This window comes from Chiloscyllium plagiosum, unplaced genomic scaffold (assembly GCF_037043375.1).
Source record: "Chiloscyllium plagiosum isolate Xiang-an unplaced genomic scaffold, Cpla_swu_hap1 HiC_scaffold_13, whole genome shotgun sequence".
Lineage (NCBI taxonomy): Eukaryota > Metazoa > Chordata > Chondrichthyes > Orectolobiformes > Hemiscylliidae > Chiloscyllium > Chiloscyllium plagiosum.
In genome coordinates, this window is record NW_028270151.1 from 86,779,563 (window position 1) to 86,804,453 (window position 24,891).

At 45.1% G+C, this 24,891-nt stretch overlaps 1 protein-coding gene across 5 annotated transcripts in view; it reads left to right on the plus strand.

Moving 5' to 3' along the window:
• Positions 1–24,891, plus strand: part of LOC122555685 (lactosylceramide 4-alpha-galactosyltransferase-like) — an 86,518-nt gene that overhangs the window by 46,344 nt on the left and 15,283 nt on the right. For 3 of the 5 annotated variants that reach the window (XM_043701699.2, XM_087993884.1, XM_043701702.2), the window contains one exon: positions 23,439–23,884. In XM_043701699.2, the coding sequence (XP_043557634.1) occupies positions 23,439–23,884 (446 nt within the window). Of the gene's footprint in view, positions 1–17,698; positions 17,840–23,438; positions 23,885–24,891 lie in introns of all 5 variants that reach the window. The other 2 variants (XM_043701700.2, XM_043701701.2) reach the window with 1 other exon arrangement.

Below are 24,891 nucleotides of genomic sequence, written 5' to 3' on the forward strand. Positions count from 1 at the left end.
CACCACCATTTCACTGCTGGGACAGTGAACAAAGGACAAAGAAAATAACAGCACAGAGACAGGCTCTTCGGCCCTCCAAATCTGCGCTGATGCAGGTCCTCTATCTAAACCTGCCACCTATTTTCTCAGGATCTGTATCCCTCTGCTCTCTGCCCATTCATGTATCTGTCTAGATACATCTAAAATGGTGCTATAATGCCTGCCTCTACCACCTCCGAAGGCAACACGTTCCAGGCACCCACCACCCTCTGCGTAAAGAATTTTCCATGGATATCTTCTTTAAACTTTTCCCCTCTCACTTTGAACTCATTACTCCTAGTAATTTAGTCTTCCACTCTGGGGGAGAAAGCTTCTTGCTACCCACCCTGTCTATGTCTCTCACGAGTACTCAATGAACACAATCTGCCAATTTCTGAGCAACTAACTCAACCAAGCAAACAAAACACACCCAGAAACCCTAGCCACACTCCCCTACATCAAAGACATCTTGGAAATGACTGCCAGACTACTCGGACCCCTTGGCATCATGGTAGCCCACAAACCCACAACACACTAAAACAGCTGGTAATGAACTTGAAAGACCCTATACAGATAACAAGCAAAACTAATGTCATTTACAAAATACCGTGCAAGACCCATAACACACACTACATTGGACAAACAGGCATAAAACTAGCCACCAGGATACATGAACATCAACTAGCCACAAAACGACATGATCCACTCTCACTCGTATCCTTACATATGGATGAGGAAGGACACCACTTTGACTGGGTCGACACTTCCATCCTAGGACAAGCCAAACAGAGACACGCATGAGAATTCCTAGAAGCATGGCATTCCAACTGGAACTCTATCAACAATCACATTGACTTGGATCCCATTTACCACCCCCTGAGAAAAATAACAGGAAATGACATCCCCATAGGAAATAATGTCACCAAAGGAAATTACATCACCAGCCCATGGAAACGCAAACATATAAATAGAAAGCGGGCTAGAACACCAGTGCTTCATTTGGAGGCTCACTGACGATGTTACCAAGTATGGTAACAAAATGTCTAAAAATGAACCTTCCAGCTCAGCGGGCAAACTTACATCTAGAACCTCAATCTCAGCTACAAATCTTCTCAAAACTTGCTTATACCTCTCATGATTTTGTAGACGTCAATCAGGTCCCCATCAGCCTCTGGCTTTCTAATGAAAACAGTCCTAATCTGCTCGACCTCTCTTGATGCTGGCTTAGTTCAGAGGAAGGTCGTCACATCTGTCATTTGTTTGCCCCCATCCCCATAAATTCTCAGAGAGGGGATACCCTTCTGACCATGTTTAAGGCTGAGGCTATTTCCTCCAGAACTGGTCTGCATTTCCTGACCAGTCAAAGACATTGCCGTGGGCCTAGCGAGAGGAAAACCACAAGATCACCGCCAACGAAATGAAAACGTTTCAGACTTCCTTTTTGGTTTTAAACAATAAATGACCTGATCTGGGGACAGGAGGCTTGCTGCTTAGTCAGGATGATTCCAACTGGATAACAAGAGAAACACTGTTCCTTTTTCCGGTTGGTGAAGGTGGGAAAGACAACTGATGTTCCGCAGGATGGGCTCGATGGGTCATGTAATAAATCACCAGAACCACACTGAGCCTGAGCTGGCAATGCTAACCACACCGCACTCTATTTTCTCCTTTACTCTGTATTTCTATTACTTTCATTTTAGGGCAGAAACTCTAACCTTGTTCCTCCCTGTGGGCCTAAGCAGTGATCTGGGCTGATGATGACTATTTCCTAAACATGCCGCCTCTCCTCCTGGGTCTTATTACCTTGGCACCAGGACACTAAATAGCCACTCTGCCATCCTTGCCAGTGGATGCTGGGTCCAATGGAGTGCTGCCTGAGTGTGGGGGAAACAGGATTCTGACCACTTCCAGCTGCCTTAGCCCCCCCCACCGAATGGGAATGGTTGACAGGGGTCCCTCTGTTGACAGTAAAGCAGCAGCACGCTGGTTGGAAATTTGTGCAGAATCTGAATGTACGGACCATCCACGCCACACATTAATAGATACTTTTTGAAAGCTAATCCTGGTAGGAGCTTTGTGAACCCAGTGCAATGGTTCCAACAAGTTCCAAACTAGTATGTCATTATCCCAGCTCCATGCTTTGTCTGAACCAACATGCAGAGCAGGGACCAGGGCTGAAATGCTGCTACCTTCAGTGTTAACTTGTTGAAAGTCTTTGTCAACCTTTACGATGTGACCCAGACCTTTGGTGCCTTGTTTGTATTTGCTTGATAAAAAAACTTGGGGACTGTTTGACTCTCCAGTGATTTTTCTAGTTTGCATTGGATGCTCTGTCTTCGGCATTCGTTCTTTTGACAAGAACCTGCAACTCATTGTTGCCCTATCACCGAGGAGAGTGATGTGAACGGGCGGTTGGTCCATTTAGCAACATGTTGGTTCTTAACCATGGTTCCATTGGTCACTCCCCAACTCTGAGATAGTGGGTTCAAGTTACGTTCCAGAGCTTGAGAACATAATAGAATGTGACATCCAGTGTAGTACTGAGGACAAGATGCACTATCAGCGGTGTAATCTTTCTCATCGATGGTAAACCCAAGGTCCTTCTCTGTATCTAATTTACAATTTACTCAATGGGGGCTATTCACCTCAAAACTTGACTGCCACCTGGTGTCAGTGTAAAATGCCGAATCATAGAATCCCTACAGTGTGGAGACAGGCCATTTGCCCCATTAAGTCCACATTGACCCTCCGAACAGCATCCCATCCAGATCCAGCCCCATACCCTGTCCCTGTAACCCTGCATTTCCCATGGCTAATCCACCTAGTCTGCACATCCCTGGACACTATACAGGGCAATTTAGCACGGCCACTCCACCTAACCTGCACATCTTTGCACTGTGGGAGGAAACTGGAGTGCCTAGAGGAAACCTGCACAGATACTGGGAGAATGTGCAAACTGGACACAGTCGCCCAAGAGTGGAATTGAACCTGAATCCCAGTTGTCAGGAAGTAGCAGTGCTCCCCACTGAGCCATTGTGGTGCCCAACAAAAAACAAATGGTTGAAAAGTATTTTAACCTCCATTATCTCTCTGTCCAAAACCAAACTAACCACCAGAGACATATGGAATCCAAAAAGAAGCTACCCTTGAACACACTGCACCAGATTTGAAAACCACTCTTTCTATTCAATTCTGTGTTTGAAAAGCTTCTGGCACCAACTGGAAACAGTTCAACCAGAACCATGTAAATGTAGAGTCATAGGGGAGGGGGATGGGTCTGGGTGGGTTACTCTTTGGAGGGTCGGTGTGGACTTGTAAGGCCGAAGGGCCTGTTCCCACACTGTGGGGGTCCCCTGGCCTGTTCCCACACTGTGGGGGTCCCCTGGCCTGTTCCCACACTGTGGGGCTCCCCTGGCCTGTTCCCACACTGTGGGGGTCGCGACGCCTGTTTCCACACTGTGGGGGTCCCCTGGCCTGTTTCCACACTGTGGGGGGTCGCGTGGCCTGTTTCCACACTGTGGGGGGTCATGTGGCCTGTTTCCACACTGTGGGGGTCCCGTGGCCTGTTTCCATACTGTGGGGGTCCCGTGGCCTGTTCCCACACTGTGGGGGTCCCGTGGCCTGTTCCCACACTGTGGGGGTCCCGTGGCCTGTTCCCACACTGTGGGGGTCCCGTGGCCTGTTCCCACACTGTGGGGGTCCCGTGGCCTGTTCCCACACTGTGGGGGTCCCGTGGCCTGTTCCCACACTGTGGGGGTCCCGCGGCCTGTTCCCACACTGTGGGGGTCCCGGGGCCTGTTCCCACACTGTGGGGGCCCCCTGGCCTGTTCCCACACTGTGGGGGCCCCCTGGCCTGTTTCCACACTGTGGGGGCCCCCGGCCTGTTTCCACACTGTGGGGGTCCCGTGGCCTATTTCCACACTGTGGGGGTCCCGTGGCCTATTTCCACACTGTAGGGGTCCCGTGGTCTGTTTCCACACTGTGGGGGTCCCGTGGCCTGTTTCCACACTGTGGGGGGTCGCGTGGCCTGTTTCCACACTGTGGGGGGTCGCGTGGCCTGTTCCCACACTGTGGGGGTCCCGTGGCCTGTTTCCACACTGTGGGGGGTCGCGTGGCCTGTTTCCACACTGTGGGGGTCCCGTGGCCTGTTTCCACACTGTGGGGGTCCCGTGGCCTGTTCCCACACTGTGGGGGTCGCGTGGCCTGTTTCCACACTGTGGGGGTCCCGTGGCCTGTTTCCACACTGTGGGGGTCCCGTGGCCTGTTTCCACACTGTGGGGGTCCCGTGGCCTGTTTCCACACTGTGGGGGTCCCGTGGCCTGTTTCCACACTGTGGGGGGTCGCGTGGCCTGTTTCCACAATGTGGGGGTCCCGTGGCCTGTTTCCACAATGTGGGGTGTCGCGTGGCCTGTTTCCACACTGTGGGGGGTCGCGTGGCCTGTTTCCACACTGTGGGGGTCCCGTGGCCTGTTTCCACACTGTGGGGTTCCCGTGGCCTGTTTCCACACTGTGGGGGTCGCGTGGCCTGTTTCCACACTGTGAGGGTCCCGTGGCCTGTTTCCACACTGTGGGGGGTCGCGTGGCCTGTTTCCACACTGTGGGGGGTCGCGTGGCCTGTTTCCACACTGTGGGGGTCCCGTGGCCTGTTTCCACACTGTGGGGGTCGCGTGGCCTGTTTCCACACTGTGGGGGTCCGGTGGCCTGTTTCCACACTGTGGGGGCCGCGTGGCCTGTTTCCACACTGTGGGGGGTCGCGTGGCCTGTTTCCACACTGTGGGGGGTCGCGTGGCCTGTTTCCACACTGTGGGGGGTCGCGTGGCCTGTTTCCACACTGTGGGGGGTCGCGTGGCCTGTTTCCACACTGTGGGGGTCGCGTGGCCTGTTTCCACACTGTGGGGGTCCGGTGGCCTGTTTCCACACTGTGGGGGGTCGCGTGGCCTGTTTCCACACTGTGGGGGGTCGCGTGGCCTGTTTCCACACTGTGGGGGGTCGCGTGGCCTGTTTCCACACTGTGGGGGGTCGCGTGGCCTGTTTCCACACTGTGGGGGGTCGCGTGGCCTGTTTCCACACTGTGGGGGGTCGCGTGGCCTGTTTCCACACTGTGGGGGGTCGCGTGGCCTGTTTCCACACTGTGGGGGGTCGCGTGGCCTGTTTCCACACTGTGGGGGGTCGCGTGGCCTGTTTCCACACTGTGGGGGTCGCGTGGCCTGTTTCCACACTGTGGGGGTCGCGTGGCCTGTTTCCACACTGTGGGGGGTCGCGTGGCCTGTTTCCACACTGTAGGTATTCTATGATTTTCTAAAGTGGTGCAGTACCAACGATGATTCCAACCAGCTCCCAAACTACAGATCTTCATTAAATCTTTAAAGCTTATATCAACCCGCATCTGGCCAGCTACATATTCCAGGTCTCATACATGTTGCAGAAAAGACTCTGGGAGATGTTGCATACTTTCCAGGTCATGACCACTGCATCTGTGATTTTTGAGAAGGTTTGTAGCTCAGGTTGTAAGTTTGCTTGCTGAGCTGGTAGGTTTGTTCTCTGACATTTCATCACCATGCTAGGTAACACCATCAGTGAGCATCTATTGAAGTGGTGTTAAGTCCCACTTGTTATTTATCTGTCTTGTTCTGTTGTGGTTTGTTGGTAGATTGGTAGTCCCCTTGGCATCATGGTAGCCCACTACCCTACCAACACCCTACAACAGCTACTGATGGACCTAAAGGGCCCTTTACTAACAACCAACAAAATGAATGTCATTTACAAAATACCCTGCAAGGACTGCAACAAACATTACATTGGACAGACGGGCAGGAAACTAGCCACCAAGACAAACGAACACCAACTAGCCACCAAAAGATATGACCAGCTATCACAAGAATCACATGGACGAAGAAGGACACCATTTCGACTGGGACAATACACCCATCCTAGGACAGGCTAAACAGAGACACGCACAGGAATTCCTAGAGGACTGGCATTCAAACCGGAACTCCATTAACAAACACATCCATTTGGACCCCATTTATCAACCTCTCGGAAAAAGAACCAGAAGTAATATCACCCACCACAACAGACCAAGATACACAAATAGCAAGCGGGACAGAACACCAGTGCTTCACCGGAGGCTGACTGATAATGTTACCTAGCACGGTGACGAAATGTCTGAGAACAAATCTATCAGCTCAGTGAGCAAACTTACAACCTGAACCACCACATCTCTCAGAATGGTCAGCATTTTCTAGGTCATCCAGCACTGGGTTAGCTTGACCAGCTTAACTTTCTACAAACAGCAGTAAGGATGGCCTATCAGTGCACACCTCTGCTAGTGAACCCAATGGTTGTATGTAAATGTGAGGTCAGGAAATGATGATCAGAGAGTGGTGGGGCAGTGTGCAGGTATCTGAGTCAGTCCCTTCAGGAGAATGTCGGGTAGCATGGCACCATTTGCAAAGGATAGAGGGATCCCCTGAACACTAACCAGTGTTTAACCCCTCCCTGTGTTCACCATTACTAACGGCCATTGATTGATGTGGTTGCTGTTTGCAAGCGCATGGTATGCACACTTACCGAACCCCTCTACAGATCAACGGTAGCTGCAATGACTGTAAAGTCCTTTGGATGGATGCTATACAAATGCAGATTCCTCTTCAATGTGAAAGGGAGAGGATGAGATGTGATCTCGATGGAAATTCTGTTCCTTTATGTACAGAAGCTGTGGCTGAGAGGGAGAAGGCCCTTTTCCATCATGCACGTTATGTGTGGTTGGTGCAATTCGGGCTGTCCTTTGCCCGTTTTTTTTTACAAAGAAACCTCAGCTTTGTCTCAAAGTGAATCACAGAACCTGAACATCAGCTGAGCTATGGAAGTGAGGTGTGACAAATGCTGACCTGTCAGCTTTGAGCCTGGCTGAGGTCTACTTCCGTTGTTTCTGAAAGGGTGCAGTTCCCAGAGCAACATTGTCACAGAGTGTATTTTGCAGAGCACAGGAAGTTGTGCTGCTTTAGTGTCTGTGGCAGGACACTGCTTTAATTGAGGATCCTCTTTCAACTTTAATGTGGTGAATGCTCTCTGGGGCTTTTGTTTCTCTGTGCTAATGCAGGCATTTGAAAAACTGGGCTGGGGATTTATAAACTGAGTGCGATGTTCCAAGGTTTGGAGCAGCGGGGTCGGTGGGCCAACTAGACAATCAGTTGGAGGTTGATTTGCCAATTGCCCTACTTATCTAAAGAAATCCTGAGCTGCTGGACTGCATGTTGTGAAAGGTGTGTACTATACATAAATCCCTACAGTGTAGAAACAGGCCATTTGGCTGAACAAATCTACACTGGCCCTCTAAAGAGCAACCCACCCAGACCCATTCCCTGCTACTGTACACTTCCCCTGACTAATGCACCTAACCTACACTTCCCTGAACACTATGGGCAAATTAGCATGTCCAATTCACCTAACCTGCACATCTTTAGACTGTGGGAGGGAACCGGAGCAAACCCACGCAGACACAGGGAGAATGTGCGAACCCCACACAGACAGAGGCTGGAATCGAACCTGGGTCCCTGGTGCTGTGAGGCAGCAGAGCTAACCACTGAGCCACTGTAATGCTACAGTGAAGTAGCTTTGATGGGACACGTAAACAGATTGGATCATCAAGATGCATGCAAACAAAACTGTGTCCTATAGACTGAAAGCCACGTTCCATCTGTGCTTAGATGCCCCCTCTATTTTTTTATTTATTCAGTGGGGGTGAAATAGTGTGTATTCAGTGTGTTTATTTGTAAAACTGAGGCAGTACAAGAAGCTGTGACGGCTCTCTTAAGATAGAAATTCAGGTACTGGACCCTCCCCGCAGTTTGAAATCATTTTGGGAAGAGCTAAAGCTCAGTGTTCCAGGACAAAAGGACAACTTCTGAAAATAAGGATGCACCAAATAGTGTAATCTCTTGTAACAATCACAGAAAATGCTGGAACTCAGCAGGTCTAGCAACATCTGTGGACAAAGCTTCGAGATGTTAGCTCTGTTTCTGTCTCCACAGAAGCTGCCAGACCTGCTGAGTTTGCTTCATTTTCTGTGTTTGTTTCAGATTTCCAGCAGTCACAGTGTTTTGCCTTTATTTGAGAGTAATATCTTTGCCTGCAACCTATATCATGCTCACTTTCTTAATCCAAGTTATTACTATGTCATGTAAAAGTGAGGCAATAATGCCAATATTTGCCGTTTTCTATCAATACATGATTATCTCCTTTTATCCTTATTCTCTGTTTCCCCATTTCCAACTGCGGAAACTCTTATGATCTGTTTTTAAACATTTTGTTTGCTTTCCATCTCCTTATTTACAATTATCTGCGCAGAATGTAATGAATAGCAATTGTTTGCTGAGTGTCTCATCTTTTGGGGAATTATCTATCTGCTTTTTGCTTTTTTTTCCTCAATGGTTACAGATGACTTATCCTTCCCATAGAGTCTATCTTACTCACTGGAATGCAACTGTTATGAGCACTTTGAAATATCTTATTAAAAAGGACATGGAAGATATAGAATGTAGGGAAATAGATGGTGACATCTTGAAGAATGTCCATATTATTGAGGAGGAAGTGCTGGATGTCTTGAAATGCTTTAAAGTGGATAAATCCCCAGGACCTGATTAGGTGGGAAGCAAGGGAAGTGATTGCCGGGCCTCTTGCTGAGATATTTGTATGATTAATAGTCACAAGTGAGATATCAGAAGACTGGAGGCTGGTTAACATGGTGCCATTGTTTAAAAAAGGTGGTAAGGACAAACCAGCAAACTATAGACCGGTGAGCCTGACAGTGGTGGGCAAGTTGTTGGAGGGAATCCTGAGGTACAAGATTTACATGTATTTGGGAAGACAAGGACTGATTAGGGATAGTCAACATGGCTTTGTACGTAGGGAATCATGTCTCACAAATTTGATTGAGTTTTTTGGAGAAGTAACAGAGAGGATTGATGAGGGCAGTGTGTTACATGATCTATATGGACTTCAGTAAGGCGTTCGACAAGATTCCCCATGGGAGACTGGTTAGCAAGGTTACATCTCACAGAATACAGGGAGGACAAGCCATTTGGGTACAGAGCTGGCTTGAAGGTAGAAGACAGAGGCTGGTGTTGGAGGGTTGTTTTTCAGACTGGAGGCCTGTGACCAGTGAAGTGCCACAAGGATCGGTGCTAGTTCCACTACTTTTCATCGTTTATATAAATGATTCAGATGTGAACATGAGGTATAGTTTGTAAGTTTGCAGATGACACCAAAATTGAAGGTGTAGTGGATAGCGAAGAGGGTTACCTCAGATTACAACAGGCTCTTGATCAAACCTAATTTGCCGAGAAGTGGCAAATGGAGTTTAATTTCAATAATTGTGAGGTGCCGCATTTTGGGAAAGCAAATCTTAGCAGGACTTATACACTCAATGGTAAGGTCGTAGGGAGTGTTGCTGAACCAAGAGACTTTGGCATGCAGGTTCATAGCTCCTTGAAAGTGGAGTTGCAGGTAGATGGGCTAGTGAAGAAGGCATTTGGTATGGTTTCCTTTATTGGTAAGAGTGTTGAGTATAGGAGTTAGGAGGTCATTTTGCAGCTGTACAGGATATTGGGTAGGCCACTTTTGGAATATTGCAAGCAATTCTGGTCTCCTTCCTATCAGAAGGATGTTGTGATGAGAAAGTATATAAGGTATGAGCAGGTACGGAAAGGGTTAAGTTTTGAGTTTTGTGAAACACAATTCAGCTGAGCATGACTCAGATCAGATAAGAACTTGCAGTAAACAATGAGGTACTGGAGGCAAGGGTAGTGGGTTAGCAAGGTGAAAAGGCATTCATTATGTAAAGCCATTTAACAAGATGAAGAAGCATTTATTAAGTAAAATCAGTTCACAAGGTGAAAAGCCTTCATTATGTGAAGTCAGTTATTCATTGTATAAGGCTAGATGGCTTAATCTCTACTATTGGCACTTGCTGATTGTACCGGTCACCTAATCAATATGTATGTTGCCTTAACTGGATGCTTCTCCCTGTAAATGATTCTATAATTCATTAAGAATCTGCTGTTCGAGAGAAGTCTGTGAGCTTGTGTCCCTGTGCACATGGGCGATCATTCTCTCTCCTTCCAGGGCCTGGAATAAAGATGAAGGAGGTAAAACTGTACTGTGTCTCTGAGCGTTTGGCTTCGATTGGGAGGGGGTGGTGGTGGCATGGCAGTGAAACATGAAAGGATTCAGAAAAGATTTACAAAGATGTTGCCAGAGAGGATTTGAGCTATAGGGAGAGGTTGGATTGGCTGGTGCTGTTTTCCATGGAGTGTCGGAGGCTGAGTGGTGACCTTTATAGAGGTTTATAACATCATGAGGGGCATGGATAGGGTAAATAAACAAAGTCTCTTCCCTGGGGTGGGGAGTCCAGGACTAGAAGGTATAGGTTTAAAGTGAGAGGGGAAAGCTATAAATGAGACCCAAGGGGCAACGTTTTCATGAAGAAGGTGGTACGTATATGGAATGAGCTACCAGTGGTGGAGGCTAGTACAGTTACAACATTTAAAAGGCATCTGGATGGGTATATGAATAGGAAGGTTTGGAGGGATGTAGGCTGCATGTTGGCAGATGGGACTAGATTGGATTGGGATATCTGGTCAGCATGGACGGGTTAAACTGAAGGGTATGTTTCCGTGCTGTACATCTCTATGACTCTGAATATCTCCTTAAATGTCTGCCACTGTATCTCCACTGACCTATCTTTCAACCTAATTTTCCAGTTCACTTAACCTAGCTCTGTCTTTGTGCCCTCATAATTTCTCTTATTCAATGTTTAAAACACTTTCCTAAACCCACTCTTCTCTCCCTCAAACTCAATATGGAAATCAATGATTTTTTTTTAACCACTTATTTAGTGATGCCTTCACTATGTGATCAATGCCTTTGCACGTAACCAGATTTGGTATAGCTTGCTTTCTCATTGGCTCTGGAACATGCTACTGTAAGAAATTGTCCCAGGAACACTCTACAAACTCATAATCCATGTTACTTTGAATTGTGATTAATTTAATGAATGGCTAGATTAAATTCACCTACGATTACTGTAGCTTTCCCACAGCCCCTGTGATTTTATCCTGTACACCGTGTCCTACAGAATTATTGCTGTCAGGGCTTATAAATCATTACTATTTTGTTACCCTTTTATTATTTCTGATGTTGACCCAAATTATCTTCAAAATTGAGGTCATTTTTCTCTCTCTTTCTCTATTGTACCAATACCTTCATTAATTTACAGAGCTACCCCACTGACTTTTCATAGCTTTCTGTCCTTTGTAAATATTATGTACCTTTGAATATTCAAACCTGTTGTGTTTTAATGTTGTGGCCAGATTTGAGGTGAATTACCCCCAGAAGAAAAGTTGGAAATTAAATGTGGGATCAGAAGTAAGCCATTCAGGCTATCAAGTCTGCTCCGTTATTCAATCTGATTTGATAATCCTCAGCTCTAATTTCCTGCCTTTTCCCCGGAACCCTTGATTCCCTTCCTGATTAAGATTCTCTCTCAGCCTTCACTATTCTTAATGATCCAGCCGCAACAGCCTTCTGAGGTAAAGACTTTCGCACATTCATACTCTCTGAGAGAAGACATTCCTCCTCATCTCTGACTTAAATGTGCAACTCCTTATTCTAAGATGAAGCCGTCTGGTCCTAGACTCTCCCACAGGGCGAACAAAATGTCCACATTTATCCTGTCAAGTCCCCTAAGAATCTTGTATGTTTCAATAAGGTCTCCTCTCATTCTTCTAAATTCAAGCAACTACAGGCCCAGCCTACTCAACCTGTCCTTTCATATCTTGTTTAGTGAACCACAGTTTAGTGAACCTTCACTGGACTGCCTCTAACGTCAGTATATCTTTCCATGGAGTATGGGACCCCAAACTGTTCACAGTATTCTAGCTGTGGTCTGAGTAGTGCCTTTGCAGATTCCAATCCTTTTGAAATCAAGGCCAAGATTCCAGATTATCTGGTGAGCTTGGATGCCAGCTTTTTGTAACTTGTGCAAATTTTGTGGGGGCTTGATGCTAGTCTGAATTTTGATGGCATCCGATTCAAATCATCCACTCAAATTTGCAGTTATATCATCGTCAAACAGTGGTAGGATTATGACATTTCTTGAACGCTCAATTCTTTGGACTGTAGTCTGCAGAGTCTTGTGATTTGTGGAGGCAAATGCTTAAGTCAGATTGATGAATGCAATGGAGAATTCCTGGTGGTGCTCTTGACCTTTCTCTTGGGCTTGTTTAGCTACAAATGTCTTAGAAGGTAATGGTTTCAGAAGAGCTGCATTAAGATGGAAATGTGTTGCTGGAAAAGCGCAGCAGGTCGGGCAGCATCTAGGGAAAGAGAATTGGTCGTAGAGTCATAGAGATAAACAGTATGGAAACAGATCCATTGGTTTAAATCGGCTATGCTGACCAGATATCCTAACCTAATCTAGTCCCATTTGCCAGGATTGCCGTATTTCTCTAAACCCTTCCTATTCCTATATCCATCCAGATGCTTTTTAAATGTTGTAATTGGACCAGTCTTCTCCCCTTCCTCTAGCAGCTCAATCCACACACCCCACCCTCTCTGTGAAAATGTTGCCTCTTAGGTTCCTTTTATATCTTTATCATCCACCTTAAACCTATGCCCTCTAGTTTTGGCATATCCTACCCATGGAAAAAGACCTTGGCTATTCACCCTATTCATGCCCTTCATGATTTTCCAGTTTTCTTGAACGAGATCCTGACTGAATCAAAAGTGACAATTATCTGATGGCCTTGAGGAATTATTTCTTAATGAGTTAATATCACCTGTATGCCATTAACTACCTTCTAATGTAAGACAAGTGCCACTGATTGTTAATACTCACTGGTGGACTCTCCTCTTGCCACTAATACTTAGAAAGCCCTTTAGACTCAGCATTGAAAGGAGGATTGGTGGTAGTACTCTAACCATCTAGAAGCCCATTAAAAACAATAAAGGTGATATTGAAGGTTCCTCTGGAAGGTCTGAAGCCACACTGTGTCTCTGTAAGATTTTCTCAGCGACAGGAAATGAATGAGGAATATGTATCAGGACTTTCCCTGCAACAGACAAGGGGTAAATGCATGAGGAGTTTCCAGAGAAGGAAGGAATATTCACTCTTCAAAGGAGTTACCCAGAAGCCATGAGGTAGGAGTTACCTTTGTAACTGTAGGATGGGCTCATGGAATCTTGATGAGAGCAGCCAGCCAGCAGCTTTGAAGACCTCAGGCTGGAATACGATTGGGGGCCACAGACTGAGCTACTTCTCATTCATTGGAATGCTTGCTGTATCTCTGCCATCAAGAGCAGAGTATCCATGGATTCTCTCACTGGGTAATGGCCTATGAGTGGAGTATTGCCACTGTGGATTTACAGGTGAGAAGTTATTGTTTACAAACAAGTCCTTTTCACTGTTGATGGATGGTTTTGCCCTCCTTAACATCAGAGAGCACACTGTTCAGGATAGCTTGTGTTTTTGGGCTGGGGCTGGTTGGATATGGTTAGGTCGCTTATTGTAATTGGTTTCGGGCAGCCAGTGATTTGATGTTTTCGAAGTGTTAATTCAGGATTTCTGGAAGCAAGGTTCCCAGGGAATATGAGGAATCTCCTGCTTGTGCCTGACATGAGAGAGAATTAACACGTGTTCCTGACAGCCTGACTGTTCAGAGAGAAGCTCTTTGAGCTTCAGAGTAAACATCTCCCTTTAGCAATGTGGGAGTTGTTAAAGAGGGCTCTCACTTTCTGGTGTTTGCATTAACAGCTCCCAGTGAAGGTTTATCAGAGAACTCCACTGAAAGGACCTTGGGCTGGCTTTATGAGAATTCTTTGCAACATCCATGGCTTTGTTTAGTAGGGAACAACAGGGAAAGAAAGCACAAAAGTGACACCAAACTTTGATTACTCTAAATGGTGTCTGAACCAGGGATTGTTGTTTTAACAGGGGAGGCAGAGTTGTACTGGCAATATCACTGGATTCTTGATGCAGAATCCCAGCTTAACAATCTTAGGACATTGGTTTAAATCCCATCCTGCCAACTGGAAAAATTTTAATTAGAATGAATCTGGAATTAAAATAATTTGAAGACATCTAATGACCATGTAACCATTGTCGATTGTTGGAAAAAACGCATCAGGCTCACTACTGTCCTTTTAGGAAAGGAAAGTCCCACCCATAACTGGTCTGGCCTACAAATGATTCCAGACCCACACTGATGTGGTTGACTCTTAACTGCCCTCTGGGATGGGTAATAAATGCTGGCCAGGCCAGTGATGCCCACATTGTGTGAATGAATTAAGAAGGATTAGAGCTAAGCTCTGCAGTCCTGCACAACGTCCAGTTGTGAATGATGGTGCACAATTCAACAGTGAACAGAGGCGATTGGACTACTCTTCAGTGACAAAGTCACTCAGCTATCACAAGTCTCTGTTTAAAACTGGAACGTCTAACTCCGAGGCAGGACCGTGCCTCAATCCCAATCTTTCCAGAAGTCATCATGTGGAGATGCTAGTGTTGGACTGGGGTGTACAAAGTTAAAGATCACACAACACCAGGTTATAGTCCGACAGGTTTAATTGGAAGCACCAGCTTTCAGAATGCTTCTCCTTCATCAGGTGGTTGTCCTGATGAAGAGGCAGCGCTCCAAAAGCTGGTGCTTCCAATTAAACCTGTCGGACTATAACCTGGTGTTGTGTGATTTTTATCTTTCCAGAAGAAAGCTATATATGATAATTAGCAGACAATTAGCCAACACATCCTAGGACAAGTCAAACAGAGACACGCACGAGAATTCCTAGAAGCATGGCATTCGAACCAGAATTCTATCAACAAACACATCAAGTTAGACCCCATCTACCAGCCCCTGAGAAAAAGAACCAGAAAATGACATCACCACAGAAAGTGACATCGCCAACCCAAAGAAAGCAAAACCTATAAATAGAAAGCAGGAATGATGAACAGTGCTTCGCCCGGAGGCCCACTAAAGATGTTACCTAGTAGGGTGACGAAACATCTGGAAATGAACCTTCCAGCTCAGCGAGCAAACCTACATCCACATCCTCTTTGCAGGCATGCAAAGTAAAGTCAAAGTGAGGCCCTGAACAAAGAAACACATCTCCTTTATATAGATCAGTTGGCCATGCTTACAGATACTCTGGTCACTCCCTCATAGTTTCATGCCACTCAAGACAACTCCCAGTCACTCCCTGTCAGTCACAAGTTACCCCAGGCACAGTGGTAGGATGAGGTCATTCTCAGAGATGATGTAAATGCCCTAATCCTGGGGAATCATTATGCAAACGATTTCCTGACTCAGTGATTCCCCAAGACAATGTAAGTGTGACATGCCTAGCGTCAGAGGATAGCTAGAAAGCATTTCTGAATGGAAGAGATTGAATGAGAGTTTAATTTGATAATCGTAGGGGAGTAGTAGCAAATGACTGTCTAATTGTGGGTGATTCGCATTCTTGCATGAATGTTGTCTTCACCCACTTCCAGAATGTTCACTGAGTGCAGTTTAACTCTTCAATATTACATTAATGTCCAGAGAGATATTCCAATTTAATTTTTTAACATTCTGGGGAACCTTTGAACTCCGTTCATTGACCTCTGCCCTATGGTGTGGGCACACATACTGTACTTTATATGCAATCAAACCAGGGCTTTGTACAGCTAAGGTGCAACTTGGTCACTTTTGTACCCTGCAATAGATCATTTCTAATCCACATGTTCAGAGATGTTATTACACACCTCTGGAGCAAGTGGGACTAGAACCAGGGCCTCTTGGGTCAGAGATAGGGGCACTACCATTTCCTGGGATGGTATGCCATTTGCTGTCACCTCACCTTCCCTTCCTATTTCTGTGTGAACTATTTTCTGTTCCTTTTTAATGTTATCTACAAATTTGAATAAATTACTTTATGTTCCTTTGTCTCAGTTATCAATATTTATGAGGTAAACTTGTGTTAGCAGCGCAGATCCTTGGGGTATGCCCCATGTCTGATTAGCCCATTGAGGTCAGGGATCCTTTTAATCCATTCGCTAAGCTTGTGTCTGCTAACTAATGACCACCCCATGTGATCTCCAATAGACATACTTTAATTTCTGTTAAGTCACTGTGGGGTATTGTGTTGAACAAGACAACAGAATGGGTTTTATCTAAATCTATTTTGCAGTGCGTAAAAAGACAGAATGATTGGTTTGATGAGCTGTACTCCCTTTAAGTTACATGAGCGAGGAGCTGAGAGACAATCTGGAATGTTCCGCTGAATGGAGCAATCGTAACACACATTTAGTTCAGTTGCATCTGTGTGCCACTAACTGTTATCTGAAAAGGATCACACACGGAAACAAGTAGGTCATGTGCAGCAGAGAGAAAGATAAAGGGTACGATTATTGATGACCACAGCTCATTAATTGTAAAGACAGGTTTCACTCAAAATTTACTCACCTCAGAAAGAAGACTATGGGCCTTGCATAGGAAAGTGGGGCAAGTGTAGGTAGCGGTGGTATCTTTTGTGGCAGCAACTTGAAGTGCTGAAGGGCCTCTTCTGTTCTGGATGATTCTCTAAGACTTTGTAAAAGTCTTCTGCCCACCAATTAGATAGTTGGTCAAGAGTTATTCATGTGTGAACCGGACTTGTATAGGAGCAGCGCGATGGCACAGTGGTTAGCACTGCTGTCTCACAGGACCAGGGACCCAGGTTAGATTCAGCCTCCGGCGACTGTCTTTATGGCGCTTGCACATTCTCCCCACGTCTGCGTGGGTTTCCTCCGGGTGCTCCAGTTTCCTCCCACAGTCCAAAGATGTGCAGGTCAGGTGAATTGGCCATGCTAAATTACCCATAATTGTAGGTGCATTAGTCAGAGGGAAATGGGTCTGGATGGGATACTCTTCGGAGAGTCTGTTGGGTGAAGGGCCTGTTTCCACTCTTTAGCAAATCTAATCTAATCTATGGAAAGTTGACAGTGGCCTTTTGCACAGTGTGCATCTGGAGTCACCTATTTGGCAACTTTATGAACCAAGTGACAGATGAGCCAGAATTGTCTCAGCTATATATATAAGGCTCTCTGAGGCTGCACTCTTCAGCTCTTCCCAGGAATTCTGGATCCAAATTCCCAGTCCTCAACTCTTCACTGATGGTCAGCAAATTAAAACTGAACAATGCTAAAAGCCTTTGTGATCTGCCCAACGACAAGTTGAAGTTTAAATGTCAAATACGAAGGGGCATAGGCTTCAGATGAGAGGAGGAAAGTTCAAAGGAGATGTACGAGGGAATGTTGTTTTACACAGAGGGTGGTAGGTGCCTGGAATGTGCTTCCGGGGAAGTGGTTGTGGCAGATGCATAAACAAAGTTTAAGAAACATTTAGAATGAATGAATTAGCTTTATTGTCACATGTCGTCACATGAGCACAGTGAAACATTTACAAGTCACTACTTACGGAAATGCTTGGGTATAAAGGTACCAATGTATAGACATGTGGACAGGGAGAGAGTAGAGGGGATAGGGTTCATATGCAGGCAGATTGGATTGGTTTTGAATCTAGATTGGTGCAGACAATGTGGGCTGAAGGGCCTTTTCCTGTGCTGTACTGTTCTAATTATGTCTATGTTAACTGTTTCTCTCCAGTTCTTCGCTGTGAATTGTGAAGTCTTCTGAAGTGAACCATCAAAACTGAGCTCCATCACAGCCTGGGGTCTCCCGGTGAACAGGGAACAGGTCCCAGGCTGATTTCCCAGCCCAAACTTGCAGGCTAGGCTGAGGCTACAGGTACATAGCTATACCCGGGCTCCTGAAGGTCTTGTCCCAGGGTGGCGGTCTTTGTCCAGGCATTCTAGTGACCTGGTAAGGTGGTCTCATCCAGGAATGGTGGTCTCAGCCCAGCTTGTCCACCGAACCTGGACATCTTTGGACTGTGGGAGGAAACTAGAGCACCTGGAGGAAACCCACACAGACAAGGGGAAGAACATGCAAACTCCACACAAACAGTAATCTGAGGGTGGAATTGAACCTGGGTCCCTGGTGCTGTGAGGCAGCTCCGTTAACCACTGAGTCACTGCACCACCCTTTTTAACTTTTTTCATTATGTATGACTTCCAGTCATTCGAGGATATGGAATAAGTGCAGGAAATTGGGATTAGTACATCTTTGGTGGTAGTTATGTCGATGGTGAGGTCTCAATGGGACACGGTGCCTTTTCTATGCTATATGAATCTATGAATTCTGTCGTTAATGTAGGTGTTGTGATGATGTGACTTGTAAAACTTCTCATTGCATTTACCATGTATAAGTATATTTGACAATAAATGTCTATCCTATCCCATCCCATCCCAGAAGCCATTTCAGCTTTGACGTGTAGGCATCACATCCTCGGAATTTGTTGTTAGACTTTAGTCTCTAAAGATTCTGTTTGAGAAATATGTTATTTCTGATTATATCAATTGTCAAATTTCCTCCACCTGTTTAGCCTCTAAGTTGCGTGGTCTAAGTTGCAGACAGAAAGGTCTGTTCATCGCCTCTGCCATTTGCTCATTTCCCATCATAATTACTCTTGTCTCTTCCTCTAAAGTTCCAAAGTTTAAAGTAGTTACTTCTCATAACCACTTTCATCACCTGCTTTTATATTTTCAATTCCAATGTTTTTCCTTTTTTAACAACATCTTGGTGGCTGTTTGCTCATTCATGAAATGCTACCAGTTCTCTGACTTACTATTATTCTTCACAACGTTATAATTCTCTTCTTTTAATCTTCTGAACTTTCTGAGTGAGCCCAGCATAGCTTTTTCTTGGTAATTTTTTAAGTTTTTCTGTAGAATGTATTTTTGTGGGGAGTGTTGTAGAACAAAGAGACCTTGGAGTCAGGTTCATAGCTCCTTGAAAGTAGAGTCGCAGGTAGATAGGATAGTGAAAATGGTGTTTGGTATGCTTTGCTTTATGGGTCAGTGCATTGAGTATAGGAGTTGGGAGGTCATGTGGTGGCTGTACAGGACATTGGTTAGGCCACTATTGGAATATTGCATGCAATTCTGGTCTCCCTGCTATGGGAGGGATGTTATGAAACTTGAAAGGGTTCAGAATAGACTTAAAAGAATTTTGGCAGGGTTGGAGGGTTTGAGCTGTAGGGAGAGTCTAAATAGGTTGGGGCTATTTTCCCTGGAGCATTGGAGGCTAAGGGGTGACCTTACAGAGGTTTGTAAAATCACGAGGGTATGGATAGGGTGGGTATACAATGTCTTTTCTCTGGGGTGTGAGAGTCCAGAACTAGAGGGCACTGGTTTAAGGTGAGAAGGAAAAGATTTAAAAGGGACCTAAGGAGCAACCTTTTCACAGAGGGTGCTTCAAGTATGGAATGCATTGCCAGAGGAATTGGAGGTTGGTATAATTACAACATTCAAAAGACATCTGGATGGGTATATGAATAGGAAGTCATCAGAGGGATAAGGGCCCAGTGCTAGCAAATGGGACTAGATTAGTTTAGGATATCTGGTTAGCATGGATGTGTTGGACTGAAGGGTCTTTTTCTGTACTGTATGACTCTATTTAGAATTGTTTTCTTAAATACTTCCTGCCACAGCGATTTATTGATTCATCCAATGCGTCTTGAGTTGGTTCTTAACCTTGTCCTTAACCCTTGTACACCAGACTTATACAGATGTGGGTGGGTTGTCTTTATGAGGAAAGGTTGGATGAGCTAAGCTTGTTGCCGTGGGAGTTTAGAAGAGGAAGAGGTTTCTTGAGGTGTCAAGATCCTGAGGGGTATGGACAGGGAGGAGGTTGAAGGATTTGAGAGTGTCTAAAACTAGGATTACTGTTTAAAAATAAGGGTCCACCAATTTAAAACAAGGGTAAAGAAAATATTTTTCTCACACCTTCCAGGTGAAGCAGCGCTTTACCTGCACTTGTCTCAATCTCGTCTACTGCATTCGCTGCTCACAATGTGGTCTCTTCTGCACTGGGGAAATGAAGTGTAGACTATGTGACCACTTCCCAGAACATCTATGTTCTGTTCGCAAAAAAGACCCAGACCTTCCAGTTGCCTGCCACTTCAACACATCACCATGTTCCCTGGCCAATGTCTCAGTTTCAGGCCTGTTCCAGTGCTCCAACAAAACCCAGCTGGAAGAGTAGCACCTCCTTTTCCGCTTGGGAACTTTACGACCTTCAGGATTTAAGATCAAGTTCAACAATTTTTGGGCTCGAAGCACCTTCCCCTATGTCCTTAACCCTACCTCCACACACCAGGCCCTGTTATCACATGGGCTGCTATTACACAATCCATTGTTAGCCACTAATCGTTCACATTAGCACCCATTTATTCTCCGAGGCTGACCATTATCCCCTTTTTTGTCTGTCCAACCGTTCTTCTGCCTCCACCTATCACTTACAGCTTGCCCCCCCCCCTCCCCTATTTTCTTCATGAAAACCAACATTTTCCCAGCTAACATCAGTTCTGATGTGGAGATGCTGGTGTTGGGACTGGGGTAGACAAAGTCAGAAGTCACACAACACCAGGCTATAATCCAACAGGTTTATTTGAACTCACAAGTTTTGGGAGTGCTGCCTTCCCCTGACGAAGGAGCAGTGCTCTGAAAGCTTGTGATTTCAAATAAGCCTGTCGGACTATAACCTGGTGTCGTGTGACCTCTGATTTTGACGCCATCAGTTTGAGGAAGGGTCACTTGATTTCTCCTCCCAGATGCTGCCAGACCTGCTGAGCTTTTCCAGCAATTTTTGTTTTTTTTTGTAATTCTGTTCTTTGAAATGCAGTGGAAGCTGAGTCCTTGAACATTTTTAAGGCAGAGGCAAGTGGAGTAATATTACTATTACTATTTCCCATTGGGTCTCTTGCTATGAGATTTCTAATTAACCCTGCTTCAATTCACATAACTAGATCCATGACAGCATTATTTATTGTTGGTTCCACAATGTATTGTTCCAGGAACTTGTCACAAGCTCTATAACTCTTTGACTCATCATCTAGACCACTCTTGCCAACTTGATTGGTCATTCTAAATGGAGACTAAAGTCCCCCACAATTATTACACTGCCCTTGACACACCTTCCAATTATTTCTCTGCTCTGTCCAAAGGGATATATCCTGGTGAACAATTGCAATCAAAATATGCTGGTTTCTACTATATTGAATTTCGATCCAGACTGATTCCAATTCAAGATCTTGTGAAGATCTGATCTTTACTCACCAGTGTCCCTTATGTCAGCCTTTACTAACATGGCTACTCCTTGTCCATTGCCATTCTGTTTGTCTTCACAAAACATTGTGTGCCCTGCAAAGATCATTATCCTCATCTTTATATCTTTGTAATGGTGGTTCACTCCCTGACCCCAGGGAAAAGACTTTGCCTATTTACCCTATCCATGCCCCTCATAATTTTGTAAACCTCTATAAGGTCACCCCTCAGCCTCCGATGCTCCAGGGAAAATAGCCCCAGCCTGTTCAGCCTCTCCCTATAGCTCAAATCCTCCAACCCTGACAACATCCTTGTAAATCTTTTCTGAACTCTTTCAAGTTTCACAACATCTTTCCGATAGGAAGGAGACCAGAATTGCGTGCAATGTTCCAACGGTGGCCTGACCAATGTCCTGTATAGCTGCAACATGACCTCCCAACTCCTGTACTCAAAACTCTGACCAATAAAGGAAAGCATACCAAACACATTTTCTGTTCATCCTCAATTGCCCTTGTGCAGGTAGTGGTGGGCTATCGTCATGAACTGTAGTCCATGTGGTGTAGATACCCCCACAGTGCTGTTATTGAGGGAGTTTAGGTTAATTACCTCATGACAGTGAAGGAATGGTGATAAGCTGTAAGTCAGGATGATGTGTGGCTCAGAGAGAAAGGCAGCTGGAGGTGTTTCCACATAGGTCCTGCTCTTGTCCTTCTAGATGCCAGGTTTGGAAGGTGCCTCATGAATTGCTCTAAAATGTCTTGTTGTATCTCCCCTCTGCTGCTACTGTTTGTTGGTCGCAGAGGCCATAACTGTTAAAGGTCATTGAAGGGGTGCAAATCAAGTAGGTTGCTTTGTCCTGGATGTTATTGAGCTTCTTAAATGTTGTTGGAGCTTCATTTATACAGGCAAGTGGGGAATATTCCATCACATTCCTGACTTTTGCCTTTTAGATAGATTTTTGGGGAGATGAGTTACACATCACAGAATTCCCAGCCTCTCTCTGACCCGCTGTTGTAGTCCAGTTCAGTTTCTGCTCAATGGTTGGGGATTCAATTATAGCAGTGCAATTGAACATCAAGGGGTGATGGTTAGATTCTCTCTTGTTGAAGATAGTCATTGCCTGGCACTTGTGTGGCATGAATGCTACTTGCCACCTTTGAGCCAAACCTGGATGTTTTCCAGATCTTGTTGTATTTGAACATGCACAGCTTCAGTATTTGAGGAGTCACAAATGGTGCTGAACATGGTGCGATCATCGGTGAACTTCCCCACTTCTGACCTTTGAATGAAGGGAAGGTCATTGATGAAGCAACTGAAGATAGTTGGGCCTAGGACACTCTGAAGAACTCCTGCAGACTGTCCTGGAGTGGAGATGATTGGCGTACAGAACCTTAAGTAATTCCGATGTGTCAGGTATGACACCAACAAGTGCAGAGTTTTTCCCACCCCCATTCCTTACTGACTCCAGTTTTGGTAGGGCTTCTTTATGCCACACTCCATCAAATGCAGCCTTGATGTCACTCCCACCTCACCTCTAGAATATAGCTCTTTTGTCCATGTTTGGACAAAGGATGTAATGCGGTCAGGAGCTGAGTGGCCTGGTGGAACCCAAACTGGGCATTGCTGAGCGGGTGCTGTTGGTGACATCTTCCATCACTTTACTGATGATCGAGAGTAGACTGATGGAGTGGTAATTGGCCTGGTTGAGTTTGTCCTTCTTTTGCTAACTGGTTATATCTGGCCAATTTTTCACATTATTGGGTAGATGTCAGTATTGTAACTGTGCTGGAAGAGCTTGGCCAGGGTAGTGGAGTACAAGTCTTCAGTTCAGTTCTGAGGAAGGGTCACTCGACTCCAAACATTAAGTAAAAAGTTTCTGACAGATTCTGCCAGATCTGTTGAGCTTTTGTCTCTTCAGTACTATTATTGGAACATTATCAGGGCCCATATCCTCCACAGTATCCAGTGTCTCCATTCATATCTTAATATCTTTTATTAAAAGTGAATTAGTAACTCTGTTTCGCTTTCTGCAGACCTGCTGAGTTTTTTTTGTTTTATTTCCATTTCCAGTTACCACAGTGTTTTGCTTTTGAATTTATTGATGCTTGTCACTGATATGACTGTGGGATGCCACACTTGGACTATTTTACTTACTTCTCAATCATTATTTCTCTTCACAGTGACCATGGAGGAATCAGTTCTAATTTTGAAAAGTTGGCACAAAGCCTTGGTACTTATCCTAATCATTAGTTCCATTGTCTACTATTATGTCTTTGAGTTTAAACCTTTAAAGCTCAAATACCCCTTCCCGAAAAAAGCTTCAAGACTTGCAATACGTTTGAGTCAATCAGACGCAATCAGAGAGCCTGGAATTATGTTTGTACAGACCTCCAATGATGTAGCACCTTCCCCGTTGGCCATGTGCAGCATTGAATCAGCAGCTAGACAAAACCGAAACAAAACCATTTATTTCCTCATGAGTGGTTTCAATGGGAATATATCTGCGTATCGAGAACCTGAGTACAAAGCCATCTCTTTGCTTTCTTCATTCGAGAATGTCATCATCTTGCCCTTGAATCCTAAAGAATTGTTCAACAACACACCCTTGGCTGGATGGTATGAGAAGGTAAGGACTTGTACAGAGTTGGCTGCTTGGTTTGTGGATGAAAAAAGCTGCTATTGGTTACCAATCTGAAAAATGAAATAGTAAACTTTACACTGACAAGTTAAATCCCCAGTTTCTAAATATCTGATGATGGATAATGCTGAGCTGGAATTCCTGTGGGTTTTAGATTGAATTTCAGTTTCAGGTCCTGATGAATCATTTGCAGAACGTGCAAGAAGACTAGAATCATTTTCTTCCTGAAAATCATTATTTATCTCAATTATTCAAGACTGTACTTTGTTCATTGGTGGGATGGGGAACCATTAATTTGGAAACTCTCCAGTTCAAAGCATGTTAGTTCAATCTTTGTCCAATAATATTAGACCATATTCATTGCTTTGTAAATGTCTCTTACCAAGTTGAGACAATAAGACCGTAACAATTAGGAGCAACAGTAAACTATTTGACCCCTTGAGCCTGAAACACCTTTCTCTACCTGCCTCAAAAGCCTTTGACATGCTTAAGATAAATTTAAAAATCAAATTCAGCCTTGAATATATTCATTGACCTCACCTCCAGTTCTCCCCAGGAAAAGAATTCCAATGATTAATGAATCACCGAGAAGGGAATTTCCATCTTTTACCTGTAATTGATGGGAGGCCTTATTGTGAGACTGTGCCCCCCACTTCTGCAGTGCCCCCCCCCCCCAGAGGGAAACATCCTCTCAATGCCATCATCTCTTCTACTTCTAATCTCGGAGAAGTGGAGACTCAGACTGTTCACTCTTTGCTCATGAGGCAACCTCTTTATCCCCAGAATCAAACTCTAACCATTCTCTGAGCTGCCTGCAACTGAACAAGTTGATTCCTGACACAGAGCTGGAGAAAGAACCAGGCTCAAGTGTTTCTTTAATTAGTTAAACAGGGGTTGTAAAAGCGCAGGATTGAAACTAATTAGTTAACATGATGGTTAGTTACTGAAACATGTTCACACAAAGTAGTAGGGTTTCTATAGCAAGAGTTTTACAA